The 21,826-nt window shown below is 38.5% G+C and overlaps 1 protein-coding gene across 3 annotated transcripts in view; it reads left to right on the top strand.

Moving 5' to 3' along the window:
- Positions 1-21,826, top strand: part of TRAPPC9 (trafficking protein particle complex subunit 9) — a 469,613-nt gene that overhangs the window by 83,441 nt on the left and 364,346 nt on the right. For all 3 annotated transcript variants that reach the window (XM_042869462.1, XM_042869461.1, XM_042869463.1), the window contains one exon: positions 3,931-4,055. In XM_042869462.1, coding sequence (XP_042725396.1) covers positions 3,931-4,055 — 125 coding nt within the window. The remainder of the gene's footprint in view (positions 1-3,930; positions 4,056-21,826) is intronic.

Genomic DNA, 21,826 nt, shown 5'->3' with positions numbered 1-21,826 from the left:
GCTCTCCCATGTTGCAGGGTAGAGATATGCGGCAGGGTGAAGATTATGCTCCAGGTGGACTCTGTGGGGCTACAAGGGAATCCTTCCTGTGGGCCTGGCGCCCCTTCTGCCTCCACCTCCTCAGTTCTGGAGTCCCTCTGCTGCTCCTCTCTCGGCCTGTGCCCGCTGTTTGCTTGCAATAGAGTTTGCAGTTACCATAATTATGGTGTATTTATTCAGAAGCTTATCTACTTTGGTCATCTGCACAAAGCCAGTGATTGTTGCACAGCAGTGCACTGCAGCAGGGCTGTGGATTTGAACTGAAGAGAAGCTGCCCTGTGGCAGCTCCTTCTGTGACACTTCGGTCACTGGCTTGTAAATCTTTATGATGAACTGCCTTAGTAAACTCTACCTTGATCAGTTATGTGACTCTGCAGGATTCATCTGTGCAGAGTAGTGCAAAAGTGGCTAATGAAGTTAAACTGACAATTTACTTAAAATTTGAGAGGAGATAGGAAATGCTGGGAAGAGATTTCACTCTGTTATGACAGCAATGACTGTGATGTTGGAAAAGCAAGCTGCTTTTTTTACAGTTGCCATGGAAAAAGTGTTGGTCATGTGCTGTTACCATGGAGATGTTCAATATGAATTCCACAAATCAGAAAGATTTCTGGACCAAGTAGCAAGACAATTGTTCTTTTTATAGTAAAGGCTTCTCAAGCTGATTGGCATTATGGAGGATTGGAGGACGTAGCATCTTCAAATCTCTAAACTGAATGAAAGAAAATGAAGTGTATTTGCAGATTGACAACTCAAAAAATATAGATGTGAAGTAAATGAAAACTTCTGGTAAACTTATTTAAATTTATCTATTACCTTCTTTCACCTGCAGTCACCAAGTTCAGCAGCATAGCAGTGCTTTTGATAGAACATGTTTCCCTGTTCTCTGGTGACTGTTGAATGCATTGCAAAGGATCAGGTTGTAAAATACCAAACAAATTTTGCAGCCTGGTCACATGCCTGAAAAAGCAAAATAAATTCAAAAACATGACTGGAATGTTGTTTATGTTTGTCCTCTGGCAGCACAGTCACCTGGCATAGTCAGGTTGGCGTAGAGTTGTGAAGGGGTGAGTCATTTGGAGTATGACACAGGGCCTGGCACTGGGCCCTGTTGTATATCATGTCATAGTGCCATGATTCAAAATTAAAGTTTGAATACTCTTGTGATAACCTGAGACTTTTCCTCTTAAGACTTGCCTGAAGCAGTGTTCTCTATGTTATCCTACCTACTTTTGCTCTGAGTTTAGAGATGAAAAAATTTTTCCCTTTCCATTGAAACAATGTAAGCAAAAGTTTGTCTCAGTTGTTTTGAAGAAAAATGAGAATAAAATGGGGTTTTGAAAGACTAATTAACAGGAATATTGCTTGTTTGTCCAATCTGTTGTTTTAGGTATTGTGTTTCCTTACTTCAAATAAGGGAAACCTTGGGCCTGGTGTGAAAATTGAGGATGTTTCATGTTTGGTTCTTTTCCTTTTGTTTTGTGCAGTTATATACAAAAATAACTTTTGGTCTAATTACAGAACAAATGAAATTAATCAGTTTTAAAATACCATTTTTCTTCAGGATAAATCTTTAAATTTTCTTTAAAAATAATGAATTTCTAAGCTCTCAAGTGTGCTTACCATCAGCGCTGTTGGAAAGCTTGCTTGGATGTCCTAGCGTACGACTGTCTCAAACTTTGGTCTAGTACGTGAATTTGTTCTGATCTCAGTTGACTTTTAAGAGATGCCAAGAGTTGGTCTGGAAGTGTTTGGTGTTTAACTGTCTCTTATGCACATTAAAAGTAAAATAACAGTTATCCCGTGCAAAGTTCTTGCTCTTATATCCCTTCCTTTTCCCTGATATTCATGGGGTAGAAATGGCATGATTTAATGTAGCTATCAGAGCAGAGGCTTTCTTCACTGTTGCTGAATGTTTTTAAGGAATACTATTTAGCTGATTTTTGTTTTCAGTTCTCCAGGGTAGTCACAGGGTTGTCTTTTCCATTTGTAGCTTTGCTAATCTCACTTGCGTCGGGCTTTTTTGTCAGTTAGATACTGATGATTGATCTTCTGGAGCGAGCTCATGTGGAACAAATATTTCTTCTAATACGAGCGTTTATAAGGATTAATAGAAAAATTCAATCTGTGAGAAGAATGAGGCTTCTGGGGCATAAATTTCAGAGTAGTACAGCGTGTTTTCCTTGTGCTCTTTTGGTTTGCCCACATCGATGTATAATGAATACAGCTTTTGCTGGAATCCATAAAGGTTGTTGACCTTTTAAAGACATCTTGAATGCTGTGGTTTGATTGAGCAGATGATGTTTCTGGCAGCTGCTGGTGGAAATATCTGAGAAAAAAGTCATTGTTTTCACTTAAGGTTTTTACTTTGATCCAATTTCATTATCTGTGGAATACTTGTAAGTTCTTTGACAGTTAAGTAACTCTACCAAATCAATGTCTTCAAATCCTATGTTAGTCAGAATGTTCTATATTTAAGGCTGAATTAAGGTGTATTTTTAAACAATTCAGTTAATGAATTTGGAAGGAGAGAAATATGGAAATTGACCATTGTTTTCTTATTGAAATGCCTGTGAAATAGGATTTTAATGAAGCAAAAACAAACAAACAAAAAAATGTTTGATCTTGCTCTTCTGATTTGAGCCTTGGAGAAAGGTATGTGCAACAAGTCCAGATTTGAAGTTATCCATGGATTTGGTATATGATTGAGCAAGTATGCTTTGATAAGGGCAGTTTCCAAAGGAGAAGTCTGTTTGGTTTTTGTGTTTGTTTTTATAATAAAGGTGATGAAGCATTGGCACAGGTTGCCCAGAGAGGGATGGCAGCTCCATCCCTGGAAACATTTGGGATCAGGCTGGATAGGGATCTCATCATCCTGATGTACCTGTAGGTGTCTCTGTTCATTGCAGGGGAGTTGAACTAGTTAACCTTGAAAGGTCCCTTCTAGCTCTAAGGATTCAGTGATTCCATAGTAATTTGGTGTTTCCCCTATGTGTAGTTATGTGTTCTTTGAGGTGTGAGATTTTGTCTGTATTTAGTTGGTATTTCTGGATTGCACTTGTTTTGCGCTGTGTAGAAGCAACGTCCTACTCTTTGGACTTTGGATGTAAGTTTATATAATAACAAATTATAAGTAGTAACTGTAAGTATAGTTATTAATTTATATTAAAATTCTTTTTTTTTTTTAGATTTTCTCATTGTTCTTTTTTTTATTAAATGGTAGTTGTCTTTTATTTTAATGGATTTGTGTTTAGCATATGGCTTCAGTACACAGGCAAAACCAGATATGATAGTGTCTTTTCTTTAACCTTCAAGTTATGCAGGCTTATGAGCAACATAAAATGCTATTTCTGTTAAGCTTTATGTTGACTGTTAGAATGTAAAGCCTAGTTTCCATTCTTTGTTCTATGTAAGAAATATAAAATATATACATATTATATATTTTATATATTTCTTGTCAGTATTTAGTACAAAACATAGTTTAATTATTAATGTAAAACATATACTTGTAATATAGGGTTTGTTAAGTGGTATTAAACGTTTACTAGAACCATTATGATAGTGCAGCACAAAAATTATATATTTGTACTTTTTAATACTGCAAATACTAAAACTAAATATATATTGTGAACTCTGACACTGCTGTTATCTTTTTTCAAATTTGATTTCCTTATTTTCCTGTGAGTTTCACAGAGGCTTAGTTGTTTTCCTGTTTACTTTTTGGCTTCTGTAGAAGGATACAGTGAAATAATCTTTAAAACATTTTTTGCCATGTTGTATAAAATATTGTGTTTTTTTTTTAGTTTCTCTCTTTTTAATAAGGGAAATATAGATTTATTGGGATACAATGCAATGTAAAGCAGAAAAAAAAAAAGTTTCTTCTTTTTCTAGATGGAATCAGTGTTAGTGGACTTCCGCTCTCCAGTCCTTTTCGGCAAGTTGTCAAACCAAGAGTGGAGGCTAAACCCATTAACCCTCAAGAAAGCAGCAAAGGTGGGGACTTCAGTCATGTGAAGGTAAGTGACATAAAAATAAGTGAAATTTGCTTTTATTGTTCCGTATTACACTGCATTCTGTGATGGAAAAACAAAAGTTGGTTTCACAAATATTTCTTTGTGCTCCTTATTTGGACCTGTAGAACAAACAAAAGTGAAGCAAGATCAAGGGAAGAGCTGAACTTGTAAAGAACTGATTACCAGTGGAGTATGTTCACGGAACTGCCAGTTCCTCACCATATTGCTTTCTTATACTGTATTCTCTATAGCAAAGCGATCCTTTGTGAATCCACTGCTTTGTTTTTTTTTTTTTTCTATTGAAATGTACTGAAGGATTTGTACCTTCTAAACATTTTAGGTTCAAAGTCTTACTTTCACACTTGCAGTACTGAGCCTTTTAGATGGATTCGTGCAAGTAGTAAAAGAGAATAATTGAGAGGGCCAAATAAAAAGTAAATGCAGCAGGATGAAAGAACAGCTACGTGGGTGGAACCTGCACTATGTTTACTTTGAGAGGGGTTCCCCTGGAGTAAATACTGTTTGTTCTTCTGTTGAAGATCTTAGCCTTCTGAAGATGGAAACTTCTTATTTTGAGCAGGGAAATAAGAAGAGTTTCATAGTGGACAGGTTTTTTTTGGTTTTTTGTTTTTTTTGAGAGAGAACATCTAAGATTAAAATTACAGAGATTTTAAGGAATATACTATTGGACTTGATTGGTCTCTTTTGTGCATGCTTTGTGTGCTACGTAACATTACATGCTCCTCCTTCCCAAGTCTGTGTTCTGCATTAGCTCATTCTGTCAGAATTTAGCTCTGTGCTTAGCAATATTTGGCCTATCATGACTTTGACCTGGAAGCAAACGTAGGCTTTGCAGTTTTTAATTGCTCACCTGAAATCTGAATTTTCTTTCTTCCCGGTGAGGTTCCTTAGAGTTGCATTTGATTGATAAACAGATGATTCTGTTAATTTGTAAATGTTGCTTCCTTTGGGCCTTTAGTACTACTAACTTAGTATTTCGTTTTTTACTACAAAAAGGATGTTGACAGTATATGACATGATTAAAAAAAGCCCTGCTAGTAAAGACTTTCCTTGTATTTTATCACATAGAGGGTACTTCCCAGTTGCTCATAAAAATAAATCAGAGTGACTGAGAAAACAGTTTGGAGTTCAAGCTTGATAAAATGTTCACCTTTAGTTTTCAAATTCGGAAGTTCGTGTAAGTATTTCTATTTTGCAGAACACTTGAGATGGAGGCAAGCAAGGGGAGTATTATTGTGTAAAGGGAATAAAAATCCAGAAATTCACAATTTCAACATACCACGTGAATTGAAAAAGCTTTCTGTTGCACTTCATGACTGTTCCACAGCAGTCCTGGCAATCCACGTGATGTTGTTGCAAGGGTGCTGGAGACCTGTAAAGCAAGAACTTTAAGCATTACATGGCAAAAGAGTCTGTTGGGAATGCATGTGCTTGATTCAATTGTTAGGTTTACGAAATACATTTTGAATTACTTATTTTGCATTTTATAATTAAAGGGCCTTGCAGGTAGCCAAAACTGCGTTCAACAGAGAACACGCATTCTGATAACCTTAAAGGTTCCTTGCTGGTTAGTGTTACTTATGTATTGAGCCTGGTTTATGACTGTTGTACAGCTCATGTTTTATGCCTGAATTGAACAATTTATAGTGTCACTATCCCTTCTAGAACTGCTTTAACCGCTAAGACTGCATTTTTTGTGGATTATGCTTAGAAGAGAATCAACAGGCAAAATAAAACTCAGGGTGTTTAAGAAGGCCACAGAGCAAAACTCTGAAGGAAGTCTATGCCATTACATATCTAATTACTTGAATTATAGCATTCTGGTAACTTACTTGCAAGCAGGTCTTCATGAGAGGAAAGATGTGATTTATATTTTTCCAAAATTTAAAAAACAGGATTAATGTGGATGGGGAGAGAGAATGCCACAATAGAGTAGCACCATCTATATGTCTGTAGAGTGATTTACTGTTACGGTTAGTTCCGTTTTAACAGATCTCTATTTCTGTAACTTGCATTTATGTTTATCATGTTGTTAGAAATAAAAATGTTATCTTGGGTTGTCCCTATCAGGTCACCAGAAATCAGTCATTTGATGTACCTGGATTAAAAATGTCTGTGTAGTTCAGAATCTCTCAGAAATATTTTTAGTTTCAACAAACTACCCACATAATTACATCTCTGTGTTTGTTGGCCAAGTGGCCAGAAGAAATTCTAACTGAGTAGGTTTGTCTATTTGCATGATTGCATTACCTTTGACTACTAGTCATTGTGTGATGAGATGTTGTATCCAGCTGCCAACTATTTCTGTTTATTACTATTTACTTCTCTTCACATCTTTTATTTGGCAGAGTTGTTCAGGTGAAAAGCCAAAATAAAACAAAAACCAGTGGCTTAAAATTACAGTCAGATGAATTCTGAATTAAAGTACCACTTAGTTATTGTAGACAATGAATCTGCCATTTAGAAATGCAGTGAGGATGTGTCCAGGCTGGGTTCTGAGGCCTTTGCTGTGTTTTTGTTTTCATCTTGGTTGACTTCAGGCTGGATACCTTTCAGAATACGTTAATATGTTTGTTGCCAAATGTAAAGGCTTTTGCTCAGTGGTTGTCTAAAATATAGCAAGCTGGGATACATAAAAGAGAGATGGTCCAAGATTCCCTTTGAACCTGAATCTCAAAATATTGCATATTTATGAATCTGTCTGAATACTCTGAACCTTCTTCAGAAGGTACTTCAGCTTCTCTTTGTTGCTGCAGAACAATTCAGTGTGTGACCTGTTGCTTTTGTCCTGCACAGTGCCATTTGGGACAAGGACTGGATTTTAAGGTTTGTCTTACAATAGCCAGTTAATGTGGTTTGACAAGGTAATAAGCAAGTGGGGAACGTCTGAGTTACAAAACAAGAGAAATTGGATATGCTGTGAATATGATCTGATATCATTAATTCATGATTTAGCAATAGATGATTGTTGTGAATATTCAGGAATAGTAGTCGTTTTTCAGCCACGTGTGCTGTGTGTTAGCCAGTCTTCAGGTAAATTTTTGCAAAGGAATAAGGATATAAAATCAGTATTTCTCATGTTGCTGTTTCTGAAATGTCCTTGTTGTAAGTCCTGATGCTTAAATCTTCCTCCTTTTTGCTTCAATACAGAATATTGCCAGTATGCACTTGAACTTCTTAGCAATCTTCGTTTTCAATTTTGCTGCAGGCTGTCTTCTAATACACCAGTCACAAGCTGCTGGAAATGAGCGTTATAACGATCTCATAAATTTAGTATAAAAATTCCTTTATGGTCTCATCATAAAGCTTGCTTACACCCTCAAGCTGCGAAGAATATCACAGTATAATATTATGTTCAGATGTACTCTCTTTTTACTGTTAACTGCTGAGTAATTTGGTAAGCACTGTCCTAAAATCCTTGGTCATTCCAGTGTGTGTCTGTACTGCAGGATGAGTGCTTAGCTCTGCATGGCTGTGGTTACACTGCTAGGTGAAATAGTCTGTTTTAAAGAATTGCTGTGTTCCTTTACTATCAGTGAATTGTATGAAATGTTAAAGTATTATATGTAGAACTAATCTAATTGAATACACTGTCTGTAGTGTCTCTTACCAGGTTTAGTCAGTATGTATTAAAATAAGGTACGGGACTTGATTGGATTTTTCCATGCAGTTCTCAGGTGATGCTCTTGAAACTATGAAAGTATCAAAGTGTGCTGTTAATTGAGATGCAGTTTACGTTGCTGATGCTTTAAGCTCAAAATCATTTCATATATGTACCTTGAATCTATTTTAAGTTTAACCCATGTACATGTAAGTCTTAGATTTTTTTGTAGCAGTTCTAGACTGTGAAGTTAGTGGTGATGTTGAATCTGCAGAGCGCTCTTGATATTTAGATTCCTTCTTTTTAGTTACCTAAGGGTTGTGAAGCACTGGAATGAGCTCCCCATGGAGGTGGTTGAGTCACCAACCCTCGATGTGTTTAAAAACCGTTTGGATGTGGTGCTCAGGGACATGATTTAGCGGAGGGTTGTTAGAGTTAGGGTAGTGTGGTTAGGTTGTAGTTGGACTCAGTGAGATCTTTAAGGTCTTTTCCAACCTGAGCAATTCTTTGATTCCAAATGTGAATTTACCAATGGGATCTTAGAAACAAAAGTATAATACCAGTTAGGCGTTCTACTTCAGTGTTGTCCCACTTTGGAATTCAGTACTGTGTGTGTAAATCTTGTGGTTTTGAGTCCTTTATTGATATTACAACATCAGGTCTTAGAAACTCACAACTGCAATATTTTTCTTTACAATAAATTTAAAACTAATGAAAGAGACAGTAACAATGTGAAACAAGGCTCTTTCACTTCCCAAGTTGATTTCTATTAGCTTTTTTTTTTTATTATTGGTTAATTGAAATTTGTGAGCTAGGTGTGAGAAAACAAGTCACATTTCTTGAAATCTACTCAGTAAAGACACATGAGCCAAATCAACATTTCCCAGCTCAGCAATGTGGTTTTTGTTGCCTTTTTGGCTGAGGGTAGATTTGTTCTGCAAAAATGACAGGAATTTGATCTCTTGATCATTGGAACGTGGCTTGCAAAAGCTTATTATGATCTGAAATTGGATGAAAACCTGCAGTTTTTGAATAGACTGCTTCTGATGGCTTTTAACTTTCTTTCCCTCCCCAGTTTGGCAACATTCCTTTAAGTGCTTTTAGGATTCTATAAACAGTTGAGTATTCAGCACTATTTCTGCTTACCAGCTATATTCTTCTGTGCATTGTTGCATCTAAAGATGCACACTCTGAAGCCCTAGAGAGGACTATACTTCAGAACATGAACTGTTCTACAAACAATATTCTCTGGAGCCATGGGGAAAAAAAAAAAAAAGCTACTTCCCCTAGATTTGAGTAAACTCAATTCGTTCATATCACCTGGTATTTTACGTTCAGTTCTACTGCAGTAGCAGAAATTTCATTTCGGAATGTTTTATGACTTTGAGTACTTCCTTTTCTTCCATCCTGTTTGACATGAAAGAAGCATCATTTAAATTTTGCGTTGTAATGATATGAAAGTTTTGGATAGATTCACTGTGTGCCTGTCAAAAGCACCACTTTCTCCAGACTTTGATTAATTGTCACTCAGTAGCAAGGGGTGCTAGCCTACTTAAATCCAAACAAGTTTCTCATCAAGGATAGTTGCAGTAGATACAGCCTACTGCATAAACCATACTTTCTGTCGTTCCCTCTTGTCTGAAGATCAACAGTGAAAAATTAAAGTTGACATCAACACAATGAATAAAGCTTATGTGAACAGTAACAGACCCTACAGTCATGAAAACTTTGCCCATGGGGTGATGTTGCCATAGTTTGCCTTGGTGCTCAACCGCAAAAATATTATGCTGCTATAGTTAGTGTCTGTTAGCATCTCTTGAAATTAATGATTTGTGGTGGTTTTATCCTCTCTTGCCAGTCATTAATATATGGTCAGTGTCCAGCAGCAGCAGACATCATTTGTGTATATTACTTTTTTTTTGTGAGATGTTCTAGTGCTGTTACGTTGGAAATAATCAAGAGGTGTGGCAGTTGTCCTCTACATAAGTTCAGGCAGACAAGGCTCTAGACAGAGTGAGCTCTAGTGTGTTTAGAGAAAAAAATGGCAGGCAATATTTAAAAGATCTGTTTTCACCCAAGTACAGAAAATCTTGTTCTGTAATACAAGAGTTTTTCCAGAACGAGTCATCTGAGAATGTAGAAGAGACTTGTAGTCTGTTTGAAGTGGTGATGCTTTCAAGCATTTGAAACCTGGGCTTCAATTATAAGTGTTTTTTGGAAGTTCTGAATAGTATATCAAATTTATGGCCAAAGGTATTTGCATGCCTTATCCTCACAAAAACTTATACAATATTTTTCTGCATTAAATTTTAGGTATTGACAAAGCTGTGCTCATTTTCACAAGACTTGTCATTATAGTTTCTAGAATTTTGACTGAAGCAGAAGTGTGGAATTGGCTGGGAGGAAGACAGCTGCTATGGTGGGAAAATGTGGTGACAGAAGATGAAATGGGGGAAAAAAAAAAAAATAAATAGAGCTGGGGAGACCAAAGGAGAGGGCAGCTCTGATCAGAACTGTGAAGGTTCTCCAGTGCCTAAATAAATTAGCCTGATACCCAGTGAAGTTGTTGATACGCTTTTAAAAGTACAGTGAAAATTTTAATTCAGCCTGTTAAAAGTGTGAAATTAAATGTGCTGCGTGCCATATCCTGTCTTGTTACAGTTACTTGTAAGCTACTTCAACAGTATTGCTGATCTTGACAATGATGGTAAAGTAATGCCATTCACAGGGCTTTATCAGAGGGGATTTGAGTAAATTCTTCAGATCATAGAAGAAAACATTATACAATATGAGGATAGTGTTTCAATGGAATGTGCTTTTTTTTGTTTGTTTGTTTTTGTTTTTTTTTTTTTTACTTCAGACAGCTGGAGAAAGGCTGGAAATCTATGGCTCCTTATGAAATGTGTCCTGGAGCCCTGAGGGAATTGGTTGATATAGTAGCCAAGCTACTCTGGATGATATTTGAAAAGTCACGCTGGTCAGACAAAGTCCTGGGTGACTGGAAAAAAGGCAAAATAGCAGCCATTTTAAGAAAGGTCGAAAGAATGACCAAGGAAACTATTGTCCTTGTCAGCCTCATCTCTGTGCTGGGAAAGATCATGGAGCAGATCCTCCTGCAAGCTATCTTAAGGCAGGTGGAAGAGAGGGAGATCGTAAAGGAGAACCAGCATGGCTTCACTAAGGGTCCTGTCTGCCCAACCTTGTTGCTTTTTATGATGGCATAATTGCATCAGTGGAAAAGGGAATAGCTACTAATGTCATCCATCTGGACTTCAGTAAGGCCTTTGACATGGTACCCCGTAACATCCTTCTCTCCAAATTGGAAAGATATGGATATGGTAGGTAGACTGTTTGATGGACAAGGAACTGGCTCTGAGATTGCACCCAGAGAATGATGGTCAGTGGCTCACTGTCTGGGTGGAGATCAGGGACAAGTGTCCTTCAGGGGTCAGTACTGAGACCAGTGCTCTGTAATGCCTTCATCAGTGACATTGACTGTGGGACTGAGTGCACTCTCAGTAAGTTTGCAGATGACACCAAGCTGTGTGATGTGATCAATATGCCCAAGGGATGGGATGGTGGGCTGGGACCAGGAAAACCTCACAAGGTTCAACAAATCCAAGTGTAAGTACTTTTGCCGGGATCCTTCCTATGAGGACAGCTGAGAGAGCTGTGGCTTTTCAGCACAGGGAAAAAAAGACTCCAGAGAGGTCTGGGGGCTGCCTTTCAGCATCTGAAGGGTGGCAGCATGAAAGAAGGGGACAGGCTCTTTAGCAGGGTCTATGGTGATAAGGGTAATGATTTCAAACTGAAGGAGGGGAGACTGGATATAAGGAAAAGTGTTTTTTACAGTAAAAGTGGTGAAGCATTGACACAGGTTGCCCGGAGAGGTGGTGGATGCCCATCCCTGGAGACACTGAAGGTTACTCTGGACATGGCTCTGAGAGCCCTGATCCTAGCTGTAGGTGTTCCTGTTCATTGCAGGGGAGTTGGTCTAGATGAGCTTCAAGAGTCCCTTCCAACTCAGAAGATTCTGTCATTCTCTGAAGTAGAAAGTATTTTATGGAATTGGGTTATTGTTTTATGTAAAGCAAAATTTGGAATATAAGGAGAAGATGGAATGATGCTTTTTATTTCATTTTGAAACTGCTTCTACTTCATCTGTTTTAAAATCCTATCGCTACTTAGTGTAACACCAATGTGCCTGCATATCCCTGTGCTCTGTTTAGTAGCTTTGTGTTCAGCTGTCAGTTGTTCCATGTAAGTTCAGTAAAATTCATGACAGCTTTTTCATTTTTAGGAAGTTATTCAAATCTTAATCCTTTTAAATGTACTGTAATACAGTTAGTATTCTAAGGACTAACGAACAATTTTTGTTAGTCCATAATTAAACTTACGCATTTCTGTAGGTGCCTTAATAGCACTGAGGACCTTCTCTGTAATTCGCTAGCTTGCTGTTCACCTACAGTTTAATTCACTCTTTTCTTCCAACATTTCTGTTCTTAACACCTTATAGCTTTGGTTTATAATTCTGTGATCAAATCTCTTCACCCTTGTCCTCATTGCTGTTACTTTATAGTTTTAAAGCCTAGTAAATAACATAGTAGTGAAATCACTTACGTACCAAATAAATACTATCCTTATCTTGTTTACTTCTTTCAATCTGTCGTCTTGTTTTGTCCTTAAAATAGGGTCAACTTCATTGTGACAACAGTTCTACCTAAAGAAAACGATTTTTCCAAGTGATTTAGTCAGAAATGTAAGCTTATATGCGGCATCATGAGCACGTGTTGTGTTTTCTGTCACTTAGATCCTAATAACGATGTTCTATTACTGTTATAAATCTTCCCTTGGAACAACAACAAGCAGTGTACCTAAAAGTCATTCTAATGTGTTAGACTTGACAAAATGAGCTTGTTTAGCATAAACATGATGTGTTCTTTGCACAATTAGTTTGTGAGAGAGAAGGCGTGCTCTCCAAATTACGGCAACTGAAACAATTGCTCTGGAAATGTAATGCATTCAGCAAGGTTAAGTTCTGGTTTTGTTTGCTCAGCGCTGCCCCTCTGCTCCCTGTGAGGAGCTGCAGCTGCCATCAGGCCTCCCCTCAGCCTGCTTCGCTCTAGGCTGAGCAAATCAAGGGCCCTCAGCTGTTCCTCATACATCTTGCTCTGTTGACCCTACTCCATCTTCGTTGGAAGCTCCCTAATAGTTTTATGTCCTCTTTATATTACGTCTCCCAAAGCTGTGCCCAGTACTTGACATGAGGCTGCACCAATGCAGGACAGAGTAGGACAGTCCTGTCCCTTGCCCACTTAGCTGTATGATGTGGTGATGCTGCCTTACAGCTGGCTGAGTGTGTGCCAACAGTGTGGGCAGGTGTTCAAGAAGACCAATGGTATCCTGGCCTGATCAGAAATAGCATTGCAGCAGGACTAAGAAAGGGATTGTGCCCTTGTACGTGGCAATTGTGAGACTGCACCCAAATACTGCCTTTGGGTTTGGGCTCTTCGTTACCAGAAGGACATTGAGTTGGTTGGGTATGTGCAGAGGATTGCAACAATGCTGCTGGAGGGACTGGAAAACAAGACTTACGAGGAGCAACTGAGGGAATTGGGATTAAGGGAATCTGGAGCAGAGGAGAGGTTGAGAGGAGACCTCATTGCCCTCATCAGCTACTTGAATGAAGGCTGTAGCCAGCTAGGTGTCATTCTCTTTTGTGGTACACAGAGAAAGGCCTGAAATTGCACCAGGGAATGTTTAGTTTGTGTGTTTGGAAGGATTTCTTCATGGAAAGGGTGGTGTTAGACATTGGAAGAGCCTGCCCAGGGAAGTGGTGGAGACTCCTTCCCTAGAGGTGTTCAGGCGATGTGTGGATGTGATTCTCGTGGGTGTGGTTTATGACAGGACTTGGTAGGCAAGGTTTGCTAGATGATCTTGAAGTCCTTTTCCAGCCAGATGATTCTGTGACACTCTTAGTGCTGTGCAGAATTTGTGATCTCATCATCTTGCTTTACATGGAAGCGTGCCTGTTTAGACTTCCATTAATCACTAGTGGTGTGGCAAGCAGCATCTGCATCCTAACTATCAGTTTTGTAGCTGCTGCTGCTGTTGCCTTTTATTCATGCTTCTCGTGCGTAGCTTATTGCCATATACACTCAGCCTGTTTGATTTTAAGGAAGAACAAGTGGAGAATAATGCATGATTTTAGGTTCTTTTTTCTCTCTTTGGGTTTTCTGTTATGATCACTAAAACTCATGAAATGGTCAAATTGAAAATGTAGTTATCCAGAAATTTGCTGCTTGAGTTTGTTTAAACCTTGTTAGATTGTTATTCAAATATTGCTCATCTAGCAGATGATAATCTTTTTTATGTGAAATATTTGGATCTTTTTTGAGATTCCATAACTGTCATCAATTTAATTTTTGATACATGAGCCACAGTAACACAGTACATTGACAAATAATGAATAATGTCTTTTCTGAAGGCTGAGTTAAAGACTGTGCAGGTTTTTTTTAGCGACCTAACTTGTGTGTTTTTTTTTTTTTTTTAAATAGATCAGTTCTTTTTTTTTCTCTATTTGTGAATCAATAAACGTGCAGGCAGTTTCAGTCCCTTCAGTTTTGAAATAGCATTGTTCCTGAAATTGTCTTAACTTCTCCATCACGTGTACTGATCATATTTATCCATGGGAGTCTGTTCTGTTTCTTGAGCAGATAACCAAAGCAGTTAAAGTTGCACCTTAAGGGAAAAGTAGCAACTTCTTTTGTTTTATTTTATTTTATTTTATTTTATTTTTTGTTTAGCTGATAGTGGCTGTTGAAATAGCTGTCTCACTCAGGAGTATAAGGAAGGGAATGAAACTTAGTAATTTATCATTGTAGGAACTTAAAAAGAGTAGGTCAAGCACTGTATTTTTCTGCAGAAGAAATTGGAAACACAATGTGATAGCTGTAATTGATGCTAAGTCATTTGTTAAAGGGCACATCTGAATTTCCTTTACCAATTCTGTTTCACCTAGGGAAATGACTGTATAATCATCACAGCAAGATCTGCGTTTGCTGCTTATGGGGCAAAAAAGGATTTAAATGTCATACTTTGCAATTTTTCAGTAAGGTAGTTAGGATTAATGTTCTTATTGTGGGCTTACGTAAGTGAATTCCAATTTGTTTTATTTGTTTATTTTAGGCTTTCCTCTGCTATCAGTGGAAACAGTCATAAAACCAATAAACCCCAAGTTTTAATGCAGTTGTATCTTTGTGTGCTATAAAAAATAGAGCAGGCTTATAACTCGTATTGTTAGCTGTTTAATGAAATTATTTCCATACACTGTCATTAAACTATTGTTCTTGTATATTGGAATGATTGATGGTGTAAGAGAGGAGAGAGCGAATGAAAAAAATACACAAAGAGGTGAAAATGCAGGGATTTTGTGATGCTGTTGTTTTTTCTAGGATCTAGCTGTGTTATTTTTTTTTTTCTGTTCACCACTATTGGAACAAATTTTCTGTAAGTAGGTGTGAACCAACGGTTTTATGAATTTCTGATTTACTCAGATTGAATAGAATAAAAATCTTGTTCTCTGTTGGTAGAACATAGCAGAGAGGAATAGCATGATTACTGATGTGGAAAAATTACTCCTTTGCACTGGTGAATGTTGCTTGTGCCTGAAATAGTTTTATGCCAGTTGACTTAGTAGTCAAGTAGTAGTTTGATGTATTTGTAGGTATGTTACTGTTAGCTGACCTGGATGTGCATTGATTGTCTGTAGCCCTTAAGCCATGCGTGATACATCGTTCTCTGCAGTTATGTTTTTAGAAGTGCAGGAATCACAATGACTAGCTCATTTCAAACTTGGGGCTCTTCGTGCTTGTATGTAATATAACTGTATGTTTAAAACCTTCTGGTTTAGCTGAAATAGGACTCAACAACAGGAAAATGCAAATGACAAGAAGCAATTAAAATGCACGCTTTTTAATGAAGTGATGCTCAAGAATGAAGAGGTCTCTAAATAACTTGATGATGGTAGCTGTTTTATGTGTTATTGTTTACAGTCAGTAATGTGATATCTTTATAAAATGACAAGCAAGCTGAGCAGCACATTTTGAGTACTCTGTGAGTAACTTATTAGGGTTAGAGCATTATCTACAACTCCAATCAGTTAGTCATTTATGCAAATGAAAGTACTGGACAAGTTTAAATTACTGTTGCTGAAGGCTGACTGTCCAGAACAAGAAGTGATTTGGCTGAGATTGCATGAGGTCTGCATTTAGGACTATTTCCATTGTAACCATAAAATGTTCCTCAGCATGGCTTTGGTCAGAAACAGCTGATGTAAGCTTCTTTCTTAAGAGCGAAAAAGAAAGTCTAAAATCCCACGTTCTTCACTGGTGAAGAAATTTAACGTAGTATTTTCTCTGCTCAGCATCTTTTTTTTTTTTTTTTTCCTCCAAAAGCTGTTTCTAGATTTTGCCCCTGCCCAATTCTTAGTTCCTATGAGTAATTATCCATCTGCTTATTTTTGCTCCTTCCTTGTTAATTTCTGTTGCATTTTAATGTATTCTTCTGCCTCTTGGTTGGATGCTTCATGCAGTACTGTGGTCAAATCAAACTTTCTCCCTCAGTTTGTTTGGACACATGGCAACCACCTATGGACTGTATTGCTATTTCCTGTCCCAATCTGGAAAAAGTATGTAGTAGCTGTAACCAAATTGAAACATGAAAAGGTGAACTGTTGTAAGGATGGATTAGAGCACCTAGATAGCCTTGGCTGGAAACTTCCTACTGATGATCCATCTAATATGATCACGGTAAATTTGTCTCCAAGATGCCAACATAAAGCCAAGAATTTTGAGCTGGAACATGCATTTTTGGAAGTAATCCAATTTTGGTAAAATATTTCGGTGTCAGAATACTTTATGGATAGTTACAGCAGTTTTTTTCAGTTATTATATAACTGTGTCATTCGTCTTACCACCAGGTTTCATTTATCCACATTCAGTTTCCAGCACTATGCTTGGAAGCAAGGAAAGGGCTTCCTGTCCTTGGCGTCTTTTCTCTACTTGCTCTCAGTGAGCTCACGTGAGACCAATTATTTCTTAGAGTTCTTTTCAACTTTTTCATACAACACAGATGTTGTATTCAGAAAGAGGGAGAACTTCACTATTTCAGCACTGTTACACAACTTGGTCGTGATTTTCCAAAAAGGACTATTTTTGCTATTTGAATTCCATCTCTGTGAAGTGATGAAAACAGTTTATAAAGTGTAATTGGTTTTTCACTGTTACAATTTTGAAAGTATAACCTTTTGAGTTCCTCTTGTGTTGACACTGTCGCACCATTATATGGCGTAATTTCATTCTGATGATTTTTCTACTACAGAAGGAGTAGAATGATTTGGTTATTGCAACTGTTCTTCGTACTTAATATTCAGGTGTGAGCTGTTATCCCTGTGTAGAGGGAATGAAATTGGATCTGTTAGCTGATAGTTAGATTTTTAACTGGAATAATAATAAATACACAATTGTATTATCATGTCTTGTTCCACTTAATTCAGTGAGCGTTGCTCGGAGTGTTTGTGCAGCTATAAAAAGAAAAAAACTGTCCCCATATCTGAGCAGTCAGAGCCCCACATTTAAGTGAATAATAAATTTGACTGTGATTTCTATGGAGGAAAAAAAAAAAAAGGAAAAGGCAACCAATGGCCTCCAAACCAAAACCCATCTCTCAGAAGTTGGTGAAGTGGCAGCTCTGCTTACCTTATCTTATCTCCTTTGGGAAATCAGTTGCTTTGAAAAGCCCCTGCTGTGAAAGCCAGCTCCGGTGGGCATGTGAGTCACAGTGAACTAAGAAGCCATATAACCAGTGGGGGCTGTTTCTCACAGTTACCTGGGAGCATTTTTTCAGTGTATATTTTTCAAGGCATTTGAATTTAAAAGCATGACAAAGAGAATATGAACATGCTGGTTTTATATACTATGTCTAGCCCAGGGGGGGCCCTTTTTTCTCTGAAAACTAAAGGATGGTGACATAACTGTGTGCAAAACAAGACACAGCATCAGCCTGCACTGTGTGGTGCCAGGCTGAGTCCTCCTGGGTTTCGTGTATGTCACACTTGGCTCTCCTGGCATGGCAGTGGTTGTGTGTGCTGAGTCTCCCCTGGAACAGTAAGAGAGATTGGATATTTATATTCTGTGAATAAACTTCTAGGAGGTACTGACTGAAAGAGGAGAACTCCAGACATCGGCTTGTTTTTCTCAGAAGGTAAAAATATCACCTTTTGCATTCTGGGCAAAATGTGCACATCCTTCTCTAACCTCTGTTATTGTGATATCCAGTTCCATCCAGTGAAAATATACAGGAATTGATATCAGAAGGACCTGATAGCAGTTACCTGAAATAGTTTGTTCATCACAACAGGGAAGATCTCTCCTAATTGCTGCTGTCCAATGATGGAAGTTGAAGCCCTTGTTAATTCCTGTACTGGTGGATGCTTCCCCTGCTCACATGGAAGAGCCATGGCCTTGTCAGTGATATTGGAGCATCCACTTTTGTATCTACACATTCCTTTTATTTCAGACATGCGTGCTACTGCCTTGTACTTTCTGTGGATGTTTTCCTTCTCTGCAGCACTATGGTGCATCAAGCCATTTCTGGAATTGCATGTGTTGGATAGGTTAATATTTTCGTAATTGAACTTAGAAGCCTTTTTCGCCTTATATTTTCTGCTCATTGAAGTACGTTGCCATGAACAAAATCCTGGCTTTCTTTTTTCAGGAATCTTGCCATCTGTTGAGTACCTTGTACTACCCTAACGTGTGAAAGTTAGATTCAACTCCTGTTCTCATTTCCTTGCTTGTTCAGCTTATAGGCTTTTCATCTTACTCAGAAAGAAAATCAAACTGTATGAACATTAGAATTTTTAAGGATATAAGACAATATCAAATGAGAATAGATGTTGGTCAATAATTGAGATTGTAGTACATTTTCATTATATATCTTAATTGTTGGTTTTCTTTCTGGGTTCAACAAAATATCCCTGTTTCCTTCTGCCTCCTCCCCTCCCCCCCCAAAAAAAAGTTGACAGTGTGTACATGCCTACACTACAACATAATGAAGTTTGGGGTTCAAAATTCAATTTTTCTCATGTGTTTGAATATACTCACTGATAGCTGACAGTCACCCAATTAGTGGGTGTGCATAAAATTACTGCTAGGTGAACCAGCTTCTTTTAAGTCTTCAGATGGACAAGTGTTGCCTTTAATGCTGAACATTTTTTTTCCTGGTTGATGGAACACAGGTATAAAATATCTGATTTGGTGAACGTAATGCATTCCCAGGCACAAATACAAGCTGAGGGGAGAATGGCATGAGAGCAGCCCTGAGAAGAAGGATTTGGGGGTGTCAGTAGATGAAAGTCTCAACATGAGCGGACGATGTGTGCTTGTGGCCCAGAAGGCCAGCTGTATCATGGAGCTGTATCATGGGTAGCATCATGAGAAGCATGACCAGCAGGTTGAGGGAGGTGATTCTGCCCCTCTGCTCTGCTCTTGTGAGACCTCACCTGGAGTACTGTGTCCAGTTCTGGGACCCCCAACAGAAGAAGGACATGGAGCTGTTGGAACGGATCCTGAGGAGAGCTATGAAGATGATCAGAGGGCTGGAGTACCTCCCCTACAAGAATGGACTTGAGAGAACTGGGGCTCTTCAGCCTGGAGAAGAGAAGGCTCTAGGGAGACCTTGTAGCAGCCTTCCAGTATCTGAAGTAGGCCTGCAGGAAAGCTGGGGAGGGACTTTTTAGAAGGGCAGGTAGGAGCAGAACGAGGAGAATTGGTTTTAAACTGGAGGATGGTAGATTTAGACTAGATATTAGGAAGAAATTCTTTACTGAGGGTGGTGGGACACTGGAACAGGTTACCCAGAGAGGTTTTAAATGTTCCCTCCCTGGAAGGAAGCATTGAAGGCCAGGCTGGATGGGGCTTTGAGCAATCTGGTTTTGGGGGAGGTGTCTCTGCTTATAGCAGGGGGTTGGAACCAGATGATCTTAAAGGTCCCATCCAACCCAAAGCATTTGGTGATTCTATGGTTCTTACCAGGCTCAAGATCCTGCAAAAAGGATCAAAAAGTAAAAGCTTACTGGAATTCACACACAGTCACAGTTACTTTTGGAAGCAGAAACCTTCATTAGGAAAATGCAGTTTGTAAACTTGCTCTCTGAGTCAAACTGAGTGTTTCTTTTTTTTTTTTTTTTTAAGAGTTTGAAAGTGAAAACTCCTTACAGAGTGTGGATATGTTAGTGGTTTGTGCTCAAACGGTTCAAGTCTGCAGTGTAGTGAAACACCTCATTAAAATTTTGTCAGCTGGTCTGAAGTGTTAGTCTTGGGCTAACCTAAACAAATGTGATGGATTGGCTTAAGAATATTGTGCAACGCTACATCTCAGCACGATTTCACAGTTTCTATAACCTCTTTTCTTCTTTTCTTTTCTCCTTCTTTTTTTTATTTTCCTGCTCTATTCCCACTTAAAAAGGAGTATTTTGAACATGTAACTTCTGCTTTTTTCATTATTATTTTTTTTAAACTCATAGAATCATAGAATCCTTGATGCTGGAAGGGACCTTTAAACGTCATCTTGTCCAGCACCTGTGCAATGAACAGGGACATGTACAGCTAGATAGATGCCCAGGGCCTTATCCAGCCTCACATTGAAAGCCTCCAGGAGTGAGGAATCAACCACATCTCTGGGCAGCCTCTTCCAGTGCCTCACCACCTTCACTGTAAAAGACTTTTTCTTATATCCAATTCAAATCCACCTTCTTTAAGCTTGAAACCATTTCCTCTTGTTCTGTCATCACAGACCCAGCTAAAGTCTGTCCTTGTAGCTCCTTTAGATACTGAAAGGTCACCTCTGAGCCTTCTCTTCTCCAGGCTGAACAGCTCCAACTCTTTCAGCTTGTCCTCAGAGGAGAGGTGTTCCATTCCGTGGATGATTTTTGTGGCCTTTCTCTGGAAACACTCCAACAGGTCTATGCCTCTCCTGTACTGAGGACTCCATGTCTGGATGCAATACTCTGGGTGAGGTGTCACCAGCACAGAGTAGAGGGACAGGATCACCTGTCCAGCTTCCCATCCACCAGCACCTCCAGATCTTTTTTGGCACGCATGCACTCAATCCTTTCATTCCCCAGTTTGTATTGGTAGTGAGGGCTGCCTTGATCCAGATGCAAGACCTTGCAGTTGGCTTTGCTAAACCTCACAAAGTTCTCCAGGGCCCGCTGCTCAAGGCCATGTCCCTCTGGATGTCATCCTGTCCCTCTGGTGTGTTGTGTGCACCCCGCAGCTTGGTGCTTCCTTGTCTGTGTAAGTAGTTTGCTTGGTTTAGTTCTTATTGTTCACAAGTTACTAAAATCTTGAAGAATGGTACCATATTCTGAAAAAGAGATTTATGTATTATCCTCTGTGTAACAAATTGCGTTTCCACTGTCATTTCCTTGCACTTTTTTTTTCTGTGCATTTTGTTCAGGACTACATTTAATTGGAAAGCAATGAACTGGAAGATATTCATTACAATTTTAAGAGTTAATCTGTGGGTTTCTCTGCTATGTTGATGCTGCTGGAGCATATTCAGTTCTGGAGTGGTTGGCTGCACCAACATAAAATGTGGGTTTTTAATATATAGCATAGAAAGCTGTGAAGTTTTGGGAGCTGAAGTTGTCTGCGGAAATCTGAGCTGTAAGCAAGAAGGATTGAGTGAAGTCTACCATTAAATGATTTTTAAAGTGAAGAATGATCCATGATCTATACGTCTTCAACAAATGCCATCTTTCCGTAACATACCCGGCTTCTAGAACGTTTTACTTTTCTTCAGTAACAGAAACAGGGTCAAAAATTGACAAGAAGAGAGGATTTTCTTGTTACTGTAGTGTTATATTTTGTTATACTTTCAGTTTTTCTCCGTGTATCATTTTAGTGCATGCACAGCTGCTCATTCGAGTAACTTTTGTGTATCATGAGAAGAGAGTGGACTTTTCTCATTGGGCTGGCAGTGTGAGAGTGATGTTTCTCAGCTTCTCATTTTATTCTGTTAAGGTAATTCTTGCGGTGTGATTTTCCTCAGTAGCTTATGCCTTACAGTGTGAAAACCTATCACTGCA

This window comes from Lagopus leucura, unplaced genomic scaffold, assembly GCF_019238085.1.
Source record: "Lagopus leucura isolate 7727_CA_CO unplaced genomic scaffold, USGS_WTPT01 Super-Scaffold_100002, whole genome shotgun sequence".
Taxonomy (NCBI): domain Eukaryota; kingdom Metazoa; phylum Chordata; class Aves; order Galliformes; family Phasianidae; genus Lagopus; species Lagopus leucura.
The sequence above is the reverse complement of the archived record's forward strand: the minus strand, read 5'-3'. Positions and strand labels throughout refer to the sequence as shown.